Genomic DNA, 20,449 nt, shown 5'->3' on the forward strand with positions numbered 1-20,449 from the left:
AGTCTGAACTTAAAAACTTTTATATTTCATATTAAACAGTACTGAAAGAAGCCAAGAAGTAGGTATTAGACACAAACACTCTCAGCTCAGTGCTCGACAGTGCTCTTGGTGATAAAATCAGTTACCACCTTGCACTGCGTTTATGTTGAAGCTATGCTACTATCCCAGCACATTACCTGGTTTGGCACTACAGCCCCAAAATTAGAGGACCCTCCAATGGGTTCCTCAAGCAGAAAAGTTAATTCAATCCAGGCCTTGTAGGTGCTCAGCATGTGCTCCAGTATTCTACTACACACAATACCACCATCAGCTGATAAAACCTCATTGGCCTAATTTTTTTCAGATATTTGGAAAAAAATACAGCAATGTACCTTTAAGAAAAGATTGGGAACTGAGGGTTTAAAACTTCAGCTTGCACCTCTTCCTTCAGTGAACGGAACAACTAGGAAAGGGGGATTTGGGACAAACCAAGTTTACAGCTCTTCCTCTCAGCTCTCTCTGGGCATGTTTCCTGTGCAGCTGCAGGTTCCTCAGGGCGCCAGGCGGCAGCAGCTGCAGCTCTCTGTGGGTACCCTACAGCTGAAGGCTGGGGCCCCAGCCCAGGCCACGCTGCCAGTCTTGCACCTAAGCCCGCTGCTGTTTTTAGCCTACCTCTGCATTACTAGGTGCTGTATCAGAGAAGGTAAGATGGAAGAACGGCACTTTGTGCTTAATATGTTAAGGCAATAAGCCAAAGGGAAACCCTTAAACTTTGTGGGAGTTCATCCCAGAATTTACCTATCCCAGCTATTTAAAAATCATAACCGAGGAATAACAAAACCTTTCTACTGAGTGGGAGGCAGACAGTCCCGAGAGGGTGGCAGTGTTCTTTTTACTAGGAGCGTTCACGTTCACCCACGATCAACCAGGATCTGGCCGTGCCGGCTCGGTTCGTCCCATCTTCCAGGCCCGAGAGCTTCCACCGAGACGGCCGGGTGAGCACGGTAACGCCGTGGAGCCCGGCCACCCTAGGCCACAGGCAGCGCGGAGGCTCTCTCTCCTCTGAGGAGAAACACCTGGAACGGCGCAGAGCTCTCAGAAACCGTTTATTTTCAGCTACGGGGCCGACCAGAGCCGCCCTCCGGCCACCGCCGAACCCCCAACTGCGCATGCGCCGTAACGGCTGCCGGGGAAACCGGCACGCGGCCTCCTGCGCATGCGCCGCATCGCCCAGCACGACCACGAAGCGCCCTCTACGTAACGCGATTGCGTCAGACGCAGCCTCGACCTGGGGCGGGGCGGGGCGGGGCAGGGCAGGGGAGGGTAACGGCGCGATTTTTCAAAATGGAGGCGCCGGGGGAGGGGAGCGGCCGCCGGGCCCAGGAGCGAGCAGGCCTGGGCCGAGGCGGGTGGCGGAAGGCGCCGTGATGGGGAGCTGCGATCCTGAAGAGAAGCTGTAGCGGAACCCTGGGCGAGCGGCCGGCGCCATGGCGACCTGCATCGGCGAGAAAATCGAGGTGCGGGGCCCTGCTACCCGCGGGCCTGGGCTGGGGCCGTCCCGCCATTTGCTGGGGGCGGGGAGAGGCCAGGCAAGGAGGAGGGGGCCTTGTCCCTCTCCTGGGCGCCTTGTTTGTGGGAGGCGGCCGGCGCGGCTCCTCCCAGCCCCGCTCGCACCTTCGCCGCGTTCCCCACCCCGCCTCGCGAAGGTGTCCCGGCGGGGCGGGCCCCCACCGGGCGTGGGCCGCTGGTGGAGCGGGCGCAGGGGGCCATCCCCCCGCCACCTGCCCGTGGAGCCGTGTTTCCCCACCCATGGCTGTCCTAGCCCGGGCGGTGGTTTCTGTTAACTGCGTCGCTATGCGAGCTGGTTGCCCCGGGGGGCGGCCACGGAGCCGGGCTGTGGGAAGCTCCAGGCTCTTCGTGTTTACGAGGCGGGCGGCGGTCGCTCCCCAGCCGCTGCCATAGCAGCGGGAGGCGGGTGTTTGTCCTCCCCTGGGAAGCGGCGGGAGAGGCGGCGGGAAGGTGGCCGCGCCGCCTCGCCCCGGGCAGCGGCAGTGCCCAGTGCAAACCGGTCGCTGCCCGGGGAGGACGATGTCACGGGAGGTGCAGTGGGGCCCCGCCGGGGATGGCCGCCGGGCCCCGGAGAGCTCCGTCCAGGTATCCCCCGGGGGTGCCTGAGGGTTTGGTCAGGCTTCAGGAGTGTGGGACCCCCGATCTTTTTTTGAGAGGTGCTCTGCATCGGGAGAGGGGGTTCAACTACTGGGCTGGGGCTAACGGCGATGATTTATTCATGTTGCAGGATTTCAAGGTGGGGAACCTCCTGGGGAAGGGCTCCTTCGCAGGGGTCTACAGAGCAGTATCCCTGAAAACGGGTCTGGAAGTGGCTATCAAAATGGTAAGGCAGCCAGCCAAGGAAGTCTCAGTCTTCCAAGAGTGAACAAAAGGGCGAGTCGCAACAGGTTGGGGTTATGCGGTTGGACTTTTGTGCGTGGATCGCTCGTTTGTTTGTAACCGATATTTAGATTAGGATTCCATCCTGAAAAATGCAATACAACCAAATAGGCTTTATTGATAATTAATAAAAACACAGTGCTATTAAAAAAACTTAAGCTCAAATATTCAACGTTGGATGGACAATCGGCTGTATAATTCTAATTCAGATATTTTTGACCACAAAAACTTCGTTTAGAATTCATGTGGCTGGAGGTGTCCTGGAAAAAGTGCCTTGAGAAATTTCCTCCACTGCCAGGGCAAACTTTGTGAAGGAAACTTGCACCTCACAGGTGTTTTGCTAGACTCACTTATCTATAATAATTTTATTTAGTCACCTTTTCAGTATTAACTATATTTAGTTTATCTACCTTGCAAAATCGCAATTAGGATTCTTTGCTGAAGTTTTTCAGGTTTTTTTAATTAATGTTATTATTGAAAATGTTAATGCTTGTCTACTTTCAGACAGTTGTGTGTTCCTCCACTTATCAATGATACTTGATTGTTAAAAGTGTACAGTAGGTTAAACTATGTGAAAACTTGCTTATATTTAGAAGTTTTCAGGTAAACGTGCATTTAACATGGAAAATGTCAAGTTCACTTGAAACTAACACGTATGTAATCAATGTTGCAGTGCTTGAAAAATATTCTGTGATTTGTTTACAGATAGATAAAAAAGCCATGCACAAAGTTGGAATGGTACAGAGGGTTCAAAATGAGGTGAAAATACATTGTCAGCTGAAGCATCCATCTATACTTGAGGTAAGAGTCATGTTTTTGTAGAGAGGACTGTCTGTGTAACTTGCTGTACAGTCTAGAAAATGTATTTAATTTTTTTTCATTGTTTAATGTTCTAGCTTTATAACTATTTTGAAGATAGCAACTATGTGTACTTGATACTTGAGATGTGTCACAATGGTGAAATGAGCAGATATATAAAGAATAGGAAGAAGCCCTTTTCAGAAGAAGAAGGTGAGATTTTTTTTCTGTGTAGTTCTCTTTGCATTAATGTTTTGTCTTACTCAATAAATATTTACTTCTAGTGAAAGAGTATTTAAAACTGATGTAACTCTGAACCACTTCCTATAGCTTAAAACCTTGCGATAAGTGATAATCTAGAGGTTAATTACTATTACACATGTAGTCACTTGGATTTTTGTATACTTTTGTTTGCATTTATACCATTTTACAGCAGCTTGTGCTATTTGAGGTTTAAAGAAATAGACAGTGAATTTAGAAGGTAGAGGGATACAAAAGGTAGAGCTTACCTTTGTACATAAAACTGTGTTGAAGTATAGGTCAAGAATGAGAAGTTCCACATAGGAGAACTGGCAGCTTCACATCGACAGATTTGCTTTTTTTGTTGCACCTCTTCACTTCGGTATTACTGTATTACATGTCACCATCTGGAAAGCTTTCCAGATTATAGCTTGCCTTATGTGGTATCGTTGCAAATATTTACTGTGTTCCAAGGTATGTGGAAATGTAGATAATGCAGGTAACTATGTTGCTGAAGGGCTGAGTTATCAAGGAAATATTCAATTTTACAATCTATCTAGAATTTTTAAAGGACTGGCAACTGAGGAGAAAATCTACTGTGGTTTTACCTCCTGTTTCTCAGGGAAAGCACTGAAAATCCTGTCTTTCCTTGAAAGCTCATTGTAAGAGTAATTCTAATTTTTTTTTTTAATTGGCCATGTTACTCTTGAATAGTATTGTGAGAAACAAGTCTTGCAAAAAAAAATATTTACATTTATGAATTTACTAATGTTTCATTTTCTTCCAGTTGAGAGCGTGAGGATCTCAGTTGGAACATGGACAACTGAAAGCTTAACCAGAACAGTGCAATTGAGGGGTGGGCGGGGGAAAGACAGCAGAGCAAGCTGCTGTGTATAATGTTTGAGGGTGCAGCCAAACGAGCTGTTCTGGTTTTAGCTGATCTGGATTCAGTGATCATTGCCTCTACTGCTTCCAGGATTACCATGCTGGTCATTTCTTGCACAGTTCTTCCAGTTTACCTGCTTCTCTTAGCAGTTTCTAATGTAAATCCTTGAAACTATTATATGTTTGGGGTTTTTTGAATCCAAATCATAGGACTGGATTGAAGGGGTACTGGTATACAGGCATCATCTGTTTAATTTGGATCTGCTCCAGCAAAAGTAGTTCATCTGGTGGTACCTTTGTTCTAAAAGCTGATGAACCACTGACCTGGATAAAGAAGTCTCTTCCTTTGAGGAGTGGTTTCTACTAACGCTTGTTACTCGCCAGTCTTTGCCCTCTGCTAAGAGAAAAAGGAGGCCTGTAAATTGTTTGTTCTAGAAGTAATAGTTCTTAAAATTGCTGTAATTGCACCATCATAATAAATGATGCTGTTTCAGCCTGGATGAGGTTTCATTATTCCTGCTGTAAGGTAAAACTCTTGAAGATTCCCTGAATTTCTAAGGTAATAGAACAGAAAGACTAGCCCAGTATTGTGGATTAAGAAGTTCTTGAGAAATTGAAATATTAGTAGCCTTGCCAGTTCGCCAATGAGAAAGCAAATATAATCCAAATTATCTCCTATATTCTATAATCTGCACATAGTGAAGCTGCTTGGTTTTGTGTATTTGCTGTTTCTGAAAGTGTGGAGCAACTTAACTTTAAGTTCTTAAGAATCTAACTTTAAAAAGTTTAGGCCAATTGAAAATATCTCCAGCCCTGTTGACATTATTCTGCTGGCAAAGAAACAAATCTGATTACTGCATGACAGAACACTTTTTTATGAACTGTCTTAGAACACAGTGTTGCCATATTGCTTAAAACAAAAAGCATGAGGTTCATTCCAATCTCGTTAGCATGCCACATAAACATCCTTGTAGTGTCCTCGTTATTTAAAAAGACCAATAGCAGACTTCAAAAAGTTGTTATTTTCAGAGCTATGACTTCAATGATGTGACTAAAGCATCTGGTTTTGTGTTTTGACAGCTCGACACTTCTTGCATCAAATTATCACGGGTATGCTGTATCTTCATTCTCATGGAATACTGCACCGGGACCTCACCCTTTCTAATATTTTGCTCACAAATAATATGAATGTCAAGATTGCTGATTTTGGACTAGCAACTCAGCTGAAAATGCCTCATGAAAAGCATTACACCATGTGTGGAACTCCAAATTATATTTCTCCAGAGATAGCCACAAGGAGTCCACATGGACTTGAATCTGATGTGTGGTCTTTGGGCTGTATGTTTTACACTCTCCTTATTGGAAAGCCACCTTTTGACACTGACACGGTCAAGAACACGCTGAATAAAGTAGTATTAGCAGATTATGAAATGCCAACCTTTTTATCAAGAGAGGCGCAAGACCTCATACATAGGTTACTTCGCAAAAATCCAGCAGATCGTTTGAGTCTTTCCTCAGTGTTGGATCATCCTTTCATGGCCAGGTGTAGCTCTGCACGGAGCAAAGATTCAGGAACTTCAGAAGATTCCATGGACAGTGGAAATGCTACCATCTCTACAACCTTCACGGGCTCTTCCAGTGTCAGTACCAGTGGTTGCTTGAAGGAAAAGAAGAAGCTGTTAGTTGGACAGCCACTCCCAAATAAAATTACTTTTTTTCCTAAAACCAAGAATTCTGGTAATAATTCATCTGTAGATGGAAGCGGTTCTTTTCATCAGTGGGGAATTCAGGGAAAAGAAGTTGGTGTAACTGGCAGGGGAAGAACCATGCAGCTTGCTGAAGAGAGACCACATTCGCGCTACCTCCGAAGAGCCCACTCTTCAGATAGGTCTGCCACGTCCCATAGCCAGAGTCAAGGCATATCGAATATTGTTGAGAGATGTCACTCTATGGAACTGCTTTCTAAGCCTAAAGTAGGAACAAGGGAAAATACAGAATGCTTTTCACCTGCGGACAGCTATACTGATATAGGAGAAATATTTAAGGAGAAGACTCCCAGTAGTTCTGGTGCTTTTGAAGGGCAAATATCTCCACCTGTAAAAGATCAACCACAGTAAGAATCAGTTTTTATTAAGATAAAATTTAGAACTGCCTTATATGTTAATACATTATTTTTCCTGTAACAATGCTGCAGTAATTGGCCGAAGTCTCTACGCTTATAGCTTGAATATCAAATAGGAGAGGGTGATAAATGATGCTCTTGCTCTGTAGAGGTTTACTTCCCCACCATCCCTGTCTTAAAGTTCATAGCCGCAGTGCATCAGCCAGCTAGATGGTAGCTTTTATTTATCCTGGTAATACTCTATGATTGACTTATTTCTATGTGCAGCGAGTTAAGTATTTCTTTCCCCACAGTAATTGTAGTAGAGAGCCTTGATAGTTCTTTGTAGAAGAGACAGGTTAGGATCAAAGGCATTCAGAGTGTGACTGCTGATGTTTTTATTTGCTGCTGTGGCGTTTTTTTTTTTTTTCTTCTGTTCTTCTTTAACAATGCCTTATGCTTAGACAAGATAAAGGGGGGGAAAAAAGCAAATTAAGTACAAGGTGAGGTGGTGGATTATCAGACTGGTGCAGCAGAAAGGAAAATAACACTCAAAAATAACTATCTGAAACTTAGTTTTGTCCTTAGTTGTATTTTCTGGGTGAAAATCCTGGCTTCTTTCCATATACAGATGGACTTGCCCAGATGATACAAACCAACTGCAGAGTCAAATCTACAAGTGATGCTAGGATGTGTTCTGTGTTGCTGGAGGCCTCATCTTTGCCTTTTGAGCACTGCTATGCAACAAGAGCCCATCTTTGTGATAAACTTAACCTGTGCTCAGAAGTTTGCTTTGCTGTTTCTATCAGCAGAATAACAAAGAACACTTTCCTATTTTAATATAAGAAATATTGTGTATCTTAGCTCTTGCATTTCTCTCCACTTTAAGAAGTGGCAACTTTGTTTGATGGTTTCATATGTTTTTCTTTTTGCATATCATTCAAGGAAAATGCAAATGTGTGCTTTCCCTCATAGAAAAAGTAAATGGAGTAAGATGTGGGAGTTAGCTGAATGATTACTAATTTTTAAATAGTTGATTATAGGAGAGTCTCTTACGTCTCTTCTTGGCCTGCACAGCGATCTTAAATGCCAGGTTGTAAGATCTAAATTAGATACTTATATTCTGGGGGGATTTTTTTGTGACAACGGAGTTTTTGCCAATGCTAAGGTAGTGATCATCACAAAGAAAAGTACAGTAAGATGCAGGCTATGGAGACAGAAAACCTCACAGGAGCTTTGTGTGAATTTCCAACAGATTAGTAATTCCTACAGTAACTGTTTTTGTGTATATTCTTTATTCTTCATCATGTGGATTATAGCTTGAGTTCACCTGTGACTACGTATATGTCTTGGTCTAAAAAGCTGGTAAAAAAATCTTTCTAGTCTTTGAGATTTACTCTATTTTGTATAAACTCAAATCATTTTAGGTGATAAGATTGCCTACGTATTTCAGCTGTGATCTACTGGGGTGATGGGCATCATCCTTGTGTCTTCGCTGAGGTTTTCCTATACTGTGAATTAAGAACTAGATGTAAGAACAGCCACTGCTGGCAGCATTACCAACGGCTATTTTTCTTCATACATGTCAGTTCCAAGAGTCTACTAGTGAGTGCGAACAGCCTTAAGTTTGTTCTAAAAATTAGTAATAACTTTTCATTCCATTTGGAAACAATATTTTATTTTTTTACGTTTTACCCAATGAACATTCCCCATGAAAAAATAAGCCTGTTCTATGCTGTCTAGAGCTGCGAAGTACCAGCTGTGTTTCTTGAATATTCTAGAAGTGCTGTGGCTTCTGCAGCTGTAACATTGTAGCTTTTGTTGTGCAAGTATCTTTGATGTAATCTTGATTACATATGTAACTTTTATTTTGCAGCTCAAATTATCTCTGCCCCATGAAGCCCCAGGTTGGTTTGTTAGAGCAGAAGTCCCAGGCTGAAACAATGCAGCAGTGGCTTGGAAGCATGCAAACAAACGGTGTGTTACTAGTCAGTAGTATGTTTTTGCACTCAAGTTGGAGTAGTGATTTGTAATTGTTTTGGTGGTTTTTAATGTATTTTATTTATTTAAACTTGTAATAGAAGAGGTGTCTGTATGGCCAAGTAACTATGATACTGGAGTATAATGCTGGCATCCTAGGGAACAGTGACTAAATGTTAACACAGGCTAGTGCAGGCAGACTTCTTTTTTTCTGAATGAAAAGCGTAGGAGACCCTAAACAGACTAGTCACTGCAAAATATTGACACAGATACTGAAAGAGGCAAAATGATTTCCAGCATCACTAGCCTGCAGAATCACTGCTAAGCAAGAAACGCCCCATTGAAAACATATTTGTTTTCTCTTTTGAACTAAGCTGTAACACTTTACTTTCCTGAGGTAGGAATTAATTTTCGGAAGGTTTTGTAGTTAGTGTTCCTCTTGAGCTCTTGGGTTGGAATAATGAACTGTATGTAACTGTCTTCATAAGAGTGAAGATATAGTAGGTTGAATTTGGATACTTAGCTTCCTAAAATGAAGTCATTTTAGTATTTTAGAAAAAAAGTCATTTTAGTATTTTAGCAAAAAAAAAAAGTATAAAGAGAGGAAAACACAATTCTAGAACCTGCCATAGTTCTGCAGTTGTGACCTGAAGTGTGTAAATATAAATATGTGACAAAAGATTGGCAGGTGACTCAAATGCCCTGTTAATTTAGTTGTGCAAATATGCCTTAAGAGAAAATGAATGAGAAAGATAATAAGGCTGCAGAAGGAGAGGTGGAGGAAAAGACAAAAGATACAGAAGGGAAGGAGGTGTTCTTTGTCATGCATCATATTACATCACTTACAAATAATGTAATTTAATCATAAAACTAAATCACTAATCCATTCTGGCTTTTTTGTTTTGATATTACTGGACCCCTTCCCTTCCTGTCTATAGGGAATTGGAATCGTGACATATGGTCAGAATAATCCCATTTAATTCCTGAGCCCTTCTCAACTGTTCTGCAACATGGCAGGAGGAGTGCAGTACTTGTTTGGGTGATAGAAAAGTTGATCAAGGGCTTTAATACCAAAACTAGGGTTTTTGTGTTTAACAAGTGACTGGAAATAAAACAAAGGTTTTGCAGTGTGCATTTAACATTTGATGTACTGAAACCTCTCATTGATGCTAAAACACTAGTTAGTTAAGCTGTAACTTAAATTCAGCTTGGTACTAGTGGTTATCTGAGTGGCGAGTAAACTGTGTTTCAACAGATTAAACTAATTATCGTAAACTAAGTCTTGTTTAAGTATCTATTTGAAATCATAATATCTTGTTTATAAATGGTTTTGCAAAATGATTTGATGTATGTTAAGACCGAAGGCCATTATAAAAAGAAATCTAGTAACAGTTTACTTTAAGTAGCACTGAAATTTTATTAGCACTGGTATTGGTTGGTACTAAAGTCATAGCCTAATGATTTGGACTAAGAGTAAAGAAATCCCATTCTCTTCTTAAATAAGCCCTCTAAGATGATGTTTTGAAGGGCTTTTAAAACCTTAATATAGCTTTTTTTCTCTTGTACCGTGACTTTTTGAATCTACAACATACCTTTATGATGCTTTCAGTTCCCCTGAGACCACCTGCAGACCTAACTGGCAACAGTAATGTGCATGGAGGTTTTCCATATCATCTGGATGTGCAGCAAGATGCATCAAGAAATGCATGGAACACCTTAAAAGATGTAAGGAATCATGATGCATCTGTTGACTGTCCGCGTTCTTTAAACCAGAAGAACCCAAAGCAATACATCCCTGGAGTTCTCTGCAAATCTGAGAAAATTCAACCATTGTCTTCTACATGTGGCCTTTGGTCAACTTCAGAACAAAATCAAACATGGGGCAAAGAAACACCAACGCATCAGAAACCTACGCTGCGAAGTATGGTGTCGCCTCTCAATGCTCACAGGCTAAAACCAATCAGGCAAAAAACAAAAAATGCAGTGGTATGTATCAGTTCTTAAAATGGAAACAACTTAAGTATTAAATATAGTATGACTGTCTCTTAAAACTCATTGGTAAACTAGAAGCATTTTTTTTTATAAAACTTAATCTATAATAAATTAATTTAAAGTTGTATTGGGTGCATCTTAGTTTTTTGGTATAGAATATGTAACCTTGTGGTCACTTCCTGCAAATAGTGACATGGCATTGCTTTTAGTATACAAGGAAAGAAGCTGTAGGCAGACATAACAGATATTAAATGCATATATACTTCCTGCAGTTCTACAACTGTACTGCTTAGCTGTACAAGTTGCGTTTAAGCTTTTAACATTAAGATTTTAACTATGTCAAACACATCAAAGACTTTTACAGATAGCTGGATAGATAACTGGATTAGAAATGAAAACAGTCCTGTTCTCAAGTGCAAACTTGTATCTTTTTCCTATAATACTGCTTTTTCTCTGTCTTGTGGGTGGGAAAGCAAAATAGTTATCATTAATCCTTTCTGATCACATAAATTTTCTGATTGGTTTGTTCCTCGTACCACCCTTTTGCCTTTTGTTACATTTCTTAGTCTTGTTCATCCTGTCATGTTTCCCTCTACCCCTCAATTTCTTTTTTAAGAAAGAACGTAATAGAGCTGACCTGTCTTTGATTTGTCACTTAAGAAGCCACACCCTCACTGACCGGGCTTATAACCACCAGTCACGTTGAAGAAGTGTTCCAATAGCACTAATAGCAAAGGTTACTGAACGAAGCATTTATAAGTTGGCAGTGCATTTGAGGAAGAAGAAAACTTGTTTTTTAAAGCATTTGTGCTTTCTTATAAGTGCTATCTTATTTTGCCAGAAAGTAAAGGTCTCTTTGTTTAACTTGTATATTTAATATATTTTAGGTGAGCATTCTAGATACTGGGGAAGTGTGTATGGAGTTTCTAAAAGACCACTATTCACAAGAACTTGTGAAAGAAGTTCTCAGAATATCTTGTGATGGAAATATGGTGAGTATGTTTTCAATTTCTTCACTGTTCTTTTTCTTCTTTTGTTCTTTCAGAGTTTATTTTCATTCAAGTGATTATTTGTTTGGAAATGCAGTCTTTATATGTGCACAGCTGTAAACTCCTTTCCCCCAGCCTTGATAGTTCAGCCATACAAATATAGGTAGCAAGCAATTATTTCAGAGTGAAATTGGACTTTACTTTTGGAACAGGTGAAGTATTCTTGAAAAACTGCAGCTGTTAAATAATTACTTAGGGGAACAGAGCATTCATGGTGAATCGTGGTAGTTAAACTGTGGCTTATCTCTATACCTGTTAAAAGTAAGGAGTGCTGTAGTAAGTTGCAACTGCAAACACATTTTTTTTCCCCTTTTTGTAGATTGCAGTTTATCATCCAAATGAAGGAAGAGGTTTCCTTCTTGATGACAGGCCTCCTGCTCCTCCTGAAGACGTCTGTATGTATAACTTTGACAACTTGCCAGGTAAACAGAAAATTCTTTTAAAATTATGATTAATGTGATTTTTTTTTTTTTTAGTGAATCTTGTTTGAGACTTTTTTAGCTTTTAGCCATTACTCTTCAGATAATTGTGAAGATAAAACTCCTTTCAGAATGAGATTCAAACTGAAGTTTAACTGGAAACTGTCTCTTTTGAAACTTTACAAGAAAGTGTCAATTCACAGGTTTTAAGCTACTTTATATGGAAGTTATAAGGAGTCACCTCTTTACAATGTTGTATATTCAAAGCTTTCATATTCTCTTGGTTCATATTGGAAACTTTAAATATGAATGGAAGAAATATTATCAAGTCTGTTTAAAAACAGATCAACTTTACTTTGAGCTTCCTAATACTTGTAACTTGGAGAGGCGAGAGGAAAAATATATACTAGAAAGCATTGACAGAATAATGTAGGCAGTTGAAGAGAAGATGTAAGCTAACTATAAGTTCTTAAGAGACAAGGCTTTACCGGAAGCCAGCTGGACCATGATATCTAGTTAAATGGTAAATGCAGAACTTCACTATGTTGTTTAGGTTCTGAACTTAATTGAAGCTATTGAAGATGCCCACTTTTCTAAAAGTTGGTGGAATTAAGTCAGTTTCTTTGAACATAATTCTGTAAAGTATGTAAATATTACTCTCAACCTCTAGCTAGGCTTTAGCAGGGCTTTAATGTATTTTAAATTACTTATCTGCAAGCTGGTGCAGTGTTTAATCTGATGACTTCTTGATAAAAATTCTTAATTTTTTTTTTTTTTTTTAGAAAAGTACTGGAAGAAATACCAGTATGCAGCCAAGTTTGTGCAGTTGGTAAGAACAAAAACCCCCAAAGTTACGTTCTACACAAGATATGCCAAGTGCATGTTGATGGAAAATTCACCCACTGCAGATGTTGAAATTTGTTTTTATGACGGTATGTATTCATTTTTGCAGTTATGCAAATAGTTATGTTAGAGTTGCAATAAAATGCAGTCAAACAATGAACACTTCAGGTTGAAGAAGATACTAGAAATGCTTTTTTTTTTTTTTCTGCTACTCTGCGTTTATTCTAGCACTTGCAGATCAGTTTGTCATTAGTTCCTTACTGATATCTTTTTCAGGGAGTACATGTTGCAAAAATGTTATTTAAATTATGGCTTGTTTTTATCCATGAGCTCTTCTTTGCATCTACATTTGATAGTTAACTTACGTAGTGAAAGGTGCATCCCTGCTCCAAGCTTTCCATCATTACCTGAGGCAATAGTATTACCCGTAACACTCACTGGAGAAAGCCATTTGACTGCATTCTCCAACTCTGCCTTTGGTAAACTAGACTGCACTGAAGAATGTTTTGTCACTGTAGACTACTGTCAACTAGCTTGGTTTGCCACATGCATAGATATACCCCAACAAAACTGGTGACAAAATAAAGGGGGGGAAAAAAAAAACAAACCAAACAAACAAAAAAAAAAGCTCTATGATTCAGTGTGGAGCTGCTATGGAAAGAATGGGCATCTCTTCCAAAACTATGTTCAATTACAAATACAGCCTACCTAACCAATTCTTGGCAATACTGTTAGAGATGCTAATTTTGACTCAGATTACATGTTTTAAGAACTACCTTTCGAAACAGTAATAAAGGCATTATTCAGCCCATGTAAGCAGTGATCATTGGGCACAGAGGGTATTCCATTAACATCACAGTCCCAATTGAAGTGGCTTTTTATTAGTGCTAGACATAGAGGTCATGCAGGAGTGATTTCATTCTTCCAGTAATTAAGTCAGTGAGATACACTTCAGTAGAGTAGCGTCTAATGGCAGAAATCTCTATTTTATAGGTGCTGGTATTTTATACAATTCACACTAGAAATTTTTACACTTTTTTACAGGAGCCAAGATACACAAGACAGCTGGTATAACTCGTGTGATTGAAAAATCAGGGAAATCCTTCACTTTGAAAGGAGAAAGCGAAGCAAGTTTGAAGAAGGAAATACAAGTTTATATGGATCATGCAAATGAGGTAAACTGTTTCATATAGATGTTTTCCAGTACGAAGCGGTTTTCTGAAAATTCAGTTTCTCTTTCATAAATGTGCTTCTGATATTGCTCTTAATATTTTTCATTATGCTTAATAAGGAGGGATGATAAAAGTGGTTTTGGAAGAGCAAATATCAATGTGGAGGTGACAGTAACAATGCTTCAAAATGGAGACTGTTAGAGGAAATTCTTAGAAGAGTACAAAGTGGGCTTGCCTGTCTGGTGAAAGGATTAAACAGAACAGATGAAATTACTTGGTACAAGTTAAAATAAAACAAAACAAAAAAAAAAAACCACCACAAAAACAAACCTCCCCCAAAAGCCAAACACACAAACCTACCAGGTGTTTAACTGGCCTGCCTTCTGTGCTTTCGATCTCTTGTTTCATGTCACCCAGTTAGCAGTGATGAGTAATTTTTTGTTTACGAACTTAGGAAACAGTAAAAATATAGTGCAGATTTCATAGTCTATCTGTCTTCTGTTATTTTCTGGAATAGAATTCAGAGGTCGTCTAGCCCTACTAAAAGAGGAGATGTGATTAAGAGCATAATTCCAGATGTGGTGAAGTTATGAGGGAGTCAGGCTGTAGTGTAGGTTTTTGAATGGCCTCTGTGGTACCTGAGCGCAGCTACTGTTGATATTCAGTACCAATGAAAAAAGCATTGCCTTGTGTAGTAGGCTCACCTGTCACACTAAACTCATGTGAAATAGTTATACTGTTCTCAATTAAAAATTTTAACAAGCTCTTTTTAATTCCAGGGACATCGTATATGCCTTGCGCTGGAATCTGCTATTTTGAAAGAAGAAAAAAGGAGTGAAAGTGTTCCATTTTTTCCAATCATTGTTGGAAGGTAATATTTTCTCTTGAAAGTACTTCTGCATTTGAGTGTGGCCAGTAAGCAACCTAATGCAGCTAATGTTTGCAGAAGCCAGTGTTGTTTAACAGAGGCTCATCATCATTAGCAAGATAAATATTAACTTGGCAGCATGTATGAACACCTTATTTTGGACATGCAAAGGCTCTTTTGATATCAGGACAACATAGGCTTGTGGATTTAGACTAAACCAGACTAACAATTAGCATGTGTAAAAACAGTTCTGCAGCAGACCAGTGCCATCAAGTTGCTTTGTGCAGTCCATGGTAAACTGAAGGAAAAGCAACGTCTCCTCACTTGTTTCTTTAGTCCCCTTTGGACAGACTTTTTTCCCAATTCGTGTCATCATTTTTCCAGAAAACCTGGCAACACTGAATCGCCACAGACTGTAACGCCTCCGTTGTTGGACAATACAAACTGTTCAAAAGAAGTTATGGCGCTGGATAGAAATACAGCTGCTAGTTCTACTCCAGTTCAGATTCCAAGCTGTACTCCTTCTGTAAGTACACAAGAATATACAGTGGAGAGTGCTGCCCAGTAGGAATTCAAATACTGATGTTTTATTTGAACTAATAAAACCATATTTGTATGGATATAGCCTTCTGTTAGCCATTTGTGAGAATCCCGACTAGAAATATTAACTTTGATTTCAACTGACTTCGGGTATCTGGGTGTAAGATCATCTGAAAAATCAAAATCCTCCTAAACTTTACCACAAATGACTCCTTGGAACGTAGTTTGAAAATTGCTTACTTAGGTTATACAGGGCAGTCTTCAATTTGTTTTGGGGAGCTCTGATGTGCCCTCAGGCCTGTATATCAAATGATAGTCACAAAGGATGTTGGCCCTTGAGGCTATTGTTCTGAAATAATCAAGTGTTAGTATCTTCTTTAAGAAGTGGCAGCATAGATATATTTATAAGCCTATCAACAAGGCTTTGTGTGCAGTTTTGTCTAGTTGGTTTAAAAGACCCACCAAGCTTCAATTACTGCATCACAGCCCTGATACAAAGTCCACAGCTGACTGAATTATATCAGGGTCTTAGCACGCTGAGTTTGTATCATCCTCACTTTGTTGAATTTATGTGGGTCTGCATCTCTGTTCTCTCATTGTGTAGCATGTGTCCGTAGCACAGAATCTGCCAGTTTTCTCTTGACTGAAAGAAACCTGGCAACAAAAATTCCTTAGGGCTTTAGTACTAGTGTTGATTTTTACCCTGGCTTAAGGTTATGCACCCCAAGAGTTCGAAACAGAGGGCTGAGCATTCAGACTCCTTCTTTGTTTGCCATATAATGGACACTTACGTCTTTGTAAGACTTCCACTGTTTGCTTTCTTTTCCAAAGTGTGTATTTCTAAGCAAAATAGCTGGTTGCCTTTCTGTGTTAGTCTTGACTGGTTTTGTCGGTTTCTTTATACTTGAACTTGATCTGTATATACTGAGGTACAGCTTGTTGTTTCTTTCAGGTTCCTGTAATTATCTGGATCCTGATCTCTTTCCTGACCAAGCTTTCCTATTTCAGAGGCATCCCCTGATTTGCATCTTTTCAATGAACCCTGAATCTTTAAATACTGCTAAGCACACCACCTCATCTCTGTCACTATGGGAGAAGTAGAACTCTTAGAGAAGCAGATGTATTCCTCCTAGACAGTAGTGGTAGCGTTGTCTTAAAGGCCTCCAATGTCTGATCCTCTGTTATTCTTAATCCATCACTTTTGTTTCTCTAAACCTGTGACAGACTTTGTATGTGCTGTAGAACGCTATTTATGTTTACTATTCTAGCTTCCAATTAATAGCCATGTCCATATTTTTGTAAAATACTGGCCAAGTGGTCATCTGAATGAGGGCTATTTTATCATCTAACCTGTGCTGGATGTTTTTGCTGAAGATGGACAGGGTTTTCTGACAGTCAAATGTGATTTAAGTTGGGGGAAAAAAAAACAACAGCTTTTAGTAGAAAAAGTCTGCTTAGAGAAAGCAGTTCCTTTGAGTACGGGGAAGTGGTGGAAAACCTGTCATAATATTGAGAAAGTAATGTGAAATCCTGTGGGGTTTTTATAATGTAGTGCTGTTAAATGAAGCATGTAGGATAAATCTGCATATATGGAAAGATTAAAATAGGTGGTGATTGACCACTGTAGTTGGAACATAATCAGTTGGATTACTACTAAGGCTGCTGATATGGTGTGTTTCTGGGTTGTAGGTGGTGCCGTGTGAAAAGCCTCCATTCATGACTAACACTGCTGAGGCCCCATGCTCCTCTGCTCATCAAACGGAATGCAGTCCAAATTCAGCCCAACTTTTAAAATCTGTCTTTGTGAAAAATGTTGGTTGGGCTTCTCAGGTGAGAAATGAATACTCATAAAGATGGGAATTCTGGTTTTTTTTTTTTTCCCTATTTAAACTTGAGATATATATTTTTAAGTCATTAACTTGAATATATTCCTCACAAATCAAGTTTAATTGTGCTCTGCTACAGTTTAAATCAGAAAATTGGTATCTGGGAAGATCCTTCCAAGTAAGTGTCTTGGATAAATACCGTGGTGAACTACATAAGTAGAAGAAACCAACGTAATAGTTCAATATATTGCAGTTATCACAATTTTCCTTTGCTTATTATTGCCTATTTTGGTGTTTTCTGTCTTTTAAATTTGACTCTAGTAAAAAATAGAACTTGTTAAACTTGTTCACTAATGTAGATGTAAAGGTGGGCTGACAAAGTGTTTTTAACAGATGTGTACCAGATCTGTACAAGAATGAATCTGCCTGTACAACAGGAAAAGCTGTTTCCTTACAGATGAATTCTTCCGCTGCTTTTCTGTGGGACCAGCTTTAGATTTTGAAAATGCTTCTCTGCAATCCAGATAAAATAAGCTTCCTCTCCTAACAGAAAAAGTTTGCTTTAAATACATAAACTGTAAAATGTACGTAGCTGTGAATACTCACAAATGGGCCTTCTATTTTATGTTTGGTCCTGTTTAAAATTTCTTTAGGAGTGGTTAAGCTAAAGGTACTTTTTCTTCAACTCTCGTTGGAAAGGATGACTAAAGCTGAGTATCTTAAACCTCAGGAAGTCTTGGTTCTTGCGATTGCACATGACTACTTCAAGCCAGGTCACACGCAATCTTTATCTTTAAAAGACTGACAAAGATGTCTAAGTCACTTCAGCAATTCTGAAAAACTTTCCGCTTCAATTATTAGAAAAATTCTAGGTAGGTAATCCTGTGTATTACGTCCTCAAACCATAATGCAACTTCTCTTGTTAGCTGACCAGCGGAGCAGTATGGGTTCAGTTCAACGATGGATCCCAACTGGTAGCCCAAGCAGGTGTTTCTTCCATCACTTACACATCTCCAGATGGCCAGACAACTCGGTGAGTCTCTTACTGCTGTAAAAATACTTTGTTTACTGTCACTGCTAACTTCATAGCTGCTGTTAATTTTTGTGTTGTAAATACTAAAACTCAACTTTTCAATCACTCCTTAGTTGATTAGCTTATATAAGCTTAATTAAAAGAGAAAAACCTATAACTTTGAACTCTGGATAACAAATTAATTAAAAAAGCTGGGAATGCGTCTACTTCTTGGTCTCCAGACCACAGCCACTATTTGTGTATAGTATTTAAAAGAGGGAGGGAGGGAGAAAATTAAGGTTTTAATATTTTTCTTCAAGACACTGCTAGATAGCATGTCAGCATTGATGCACAAATCTGAAGCGCTCAGCGTGAAGTCTTGCATGTCTCTTGGACACTGGGTGTTTCTCGTACCGATATGGCCACTCAGTAACATGCTTCCTCTGTACAAAGTTTGAGATGGTAATATACAGTCTGTTCAGATATTATTGCAGCTTTAAACATTGTTTAGATGATATTTTCTTAATCTGAAACACTGTTTTTCAGTTAAATATCTATGGGGAAGAGGGGCCTGGATTTAAGCCATCAAGCTCAAATTAATGTATCTAGATAGACTTAATATCTACTTGATTTAGTGGTTTATCTATTTACAGGCAAGTTTTGAAGTAATTATACTGTCCTGAACTACAATTATTTCAAGCCTCTAAATTTTGTATGCTCGTTTGCCTTTCTAGGTATGGAGAAAACGATAAGTTGCCAGAGTACATCAAAGAGAAGCTGCACTGTCTGTCTTCTATCCTTGTGATGTTTACCAATCCAGCTGGTCCCCACTGATGAAAGCAAAGCAAGTGTCTGGACACAAGAGCTTAATAAACTCAGTCATTCACTTTCAAGCGAAGTGACTGATCTTACTCAGCTTTGCAGAAGTTCTTCCAAAAGCTGGTAAAAATTTAGGAAGGATTGCTCTGTTTATGTGTAGCAAATTGCTTGTAAAAAAATCCTAAACACGTTTTTCCTCAAAATGATGGATAAACTTGCTCAGGCAAAACTTTGAACACCTTAGTTCAACATAGTATCAACTTTTTGGAAACAAATCTGAATATCTCTCTCTTTTTTTTTTTTTTTTTTTCTTCTTCTCCCACTGCTTACTCAGTGCCAACAATCAAGGAAAAAGCATCTGTGCTGTTGAAGTGTTTGTATTTGTAAATAATTTATATTTTTACATCTTACAAGTAATATATGTAAATATGTATATGTTTTATAACTGTTTGTTTTTATTTTTTGTAGCAGCAGCTTTAACTTCCCTGCACAAGCATTTTATACAACAACAGGAAAAAAAAAATAAATGCAGTGGTAATTGTCCAGATCTATTTACTTGGTTTGTGTTCAAGTGATGGTTTAGAGGAAAGCCCTTTCCTCTAAGTATTAAGTTGAAGTTATAATAGGAGCATCATGTTGGGAGTTTAGGGTCAAATAATATAAAACTGTTGCACAAAGTTACTTCCAACTTGCTGAACTGAAAAATTGCACTGTGATTTCTATTTTCAGCATTTTACCTCTGGCCTACAGATGATTAAAACCAGGAGCACAGTTGATAGCAAAACAAATTACACATACTGTAGGAACTTTATTAACTTAAGGTTCTTTTACCTTGTCTTACGCATTATGAATTGCACTTAAAACAAACTGCAGTAGCATTAACAGTTTTTTCAAGCATTTTGCTTTAAGTATGCTAACATTTCTGATGGTGCTTATATTCATACTGAAGTAAGTACTCCAACTTTTCCTTATAAGGTAGGAGAAAGGCTTAAGTTGAGCAGCAGAGTGGGATCCAAAAAGGTGTCAGTGGCAGGGAGGATGGAGTTTTAGAGGTGCTGAGGCACAATAAAGTGAGCTGTGTAAAAACCCTCAGGAAAGAGATGTTCCAATACACCTTTTTTCAAATATGTAGGTTCAGCTTAGAGCTGAAATAGCTTTGACTACTGTCAGTTCTCATTATTCATCTAGTCTCTTTTAGAGACAAATGTGAATTTTATTATTTTTTGCCATGTCCAAGTTGAGGAAATACTTGCAAATAAGAAATAAGACCGATATAGAAGTAGCACTTAAAGCCTTAAATGATTCTCTAAAAGGTGTGGTTTTTTATAACTGCTCTTTCAGGAGAGAAGTGTATCTTCTCATGTTGGACCTTGGTACTCAAATGGAATGACTACATGGTAAAATAATGATTACAAGCCTTTGAGAAACCAAGTAGTATGCATAGCTCTTGTCCAGACTCTAACGTTTCTCTGAATATA

At 39.3% G+C, this 20,449-nt stretch overlaps 1 protein-coding gene across 2 annotated transcripts; it reads left to right on the forward strand.

Annotated features, from left to right (window-relative positions):
* The first annotated feature begins 1,357 nt into the window (after positions 1-1,357).
* Positions 1,358-19,516, forward strand: PLK4 (polo like kinase 4). Of its 2 annotated transcripts, none has more exons than XM_086746464.1 (16): positions 1,358-1,496; positions 2,276-2,371; positions 3,133-3,228; positions 3,324-3,438; positions 5,431-6,463; positions 8,328-8,428; positions 10,041-10,417; positions 11,311-11,415; positions 11,792-11,894; positions 12,674-12,823; positions 13,779-13,909; positions 14,686-14,777; positions 15,111-15,300; positions 17,004-17,144; positions 18,067-18,173; positions 18,887-19,516. In XM_086746464.1, the coding sequence occupies exons 1-16, from the start codon at positions 1,467-1,469 to the stop codon at positions 18,984-18,986; spliced, it is 2,967 nt and encodes a 988-aa protein (XP_086602590.1). In that variant the 5' UTR covers positions 1,358-1,466; the 3' UTR covers positions 18,987-19,516. The 2 variants fall into 2 exon arrangements, with proteins under 2 accessions (XP_086602590.1, XP_086602591.1); XM_086746465.1 differs by having other exon boundaries at positions 15,159-15,300.
* Positions 19,517-20,449: the final 933 nt, after the last annotated feature.

This window comes from Chlamydotis macqueenii, chromosome 4 (assembly GCF_036417535.1).
Source record: "Chlamydotis macqueenii isolate bChlMac1 chromosome 4, bChlMac1.mat, whole genome shotgun sequence".
Taxonomy (NCBI): domain Eukaryota; kingdom Metazoa; phylum Chordata; class Aves; order Otidiformes; family Otididae; genus Chlamydotis; species Chlamydotis macqueenii.